Source organism: Fulmarus glacialis, unplaced genomic scaffold (assembly GCF_000690835.1).
Source record: "Fulmarus glacialis isolate BGI_N327 unplaced genomic scaffold, ASM69083v1 scaffold4441, whole genome shotgun sequence".
NCBI classification, from domain to species: Eukaryota; Metazoa; Chordata; class Aves; order Procellariiformes; family Procellariidae; genus Fulmarus; species Fulmarus glacialis.
The window spans coordinates 24,010-24,210 of record NW_009190818.1 but is presented as its reverse complement, the minus strand read 5'-3'; the positions used below and the strand labels follow the sequence as shown (position 1 = coordinate 24,210).

Genomic DNA, 201 nt, shown 5'->3' with positions numbered 1-201 from the left:
TGAAAACATCCCGAATAGCCTTGCATCCCTGCTTCCATTCCAGTACATAAATCCAGTCTCTGCTCCGCTGCTGGGGCTGCCTCCAAATGGCCTCCTGCTGGAACAGCCGGCAATGAGGCTCCGTGAACCAAGCCTTACGACCCAAAATGAATATAATGAGAGCAGTGAATCTGAAGTTTCCCCTACGCCTTTCAAGAATGA

At 50.2% G+C, this 201-nt stretch overlaps 1 protein-coding gene across 1 annotated transcript in view; it reads left to right on the top strand.

Annotated features, from left to right (window-relative positions):
* The window catches only part of BNC2 (basonuclin 2), a gene marked incomplete at its 5' end in the record, with an annotated part of 114,181 nt that overhangs the window by 90,057 nt on the left and 23,923 nt on the right, over positions 1 to 201 (top strand). The window contains 1 exon segment of the mRNA XM_009586440.1: positions 2 to 193. Within this exon segment, the coding sequence (XP_009584735.1) occupies positions 2 to 193 (192 nt within the window).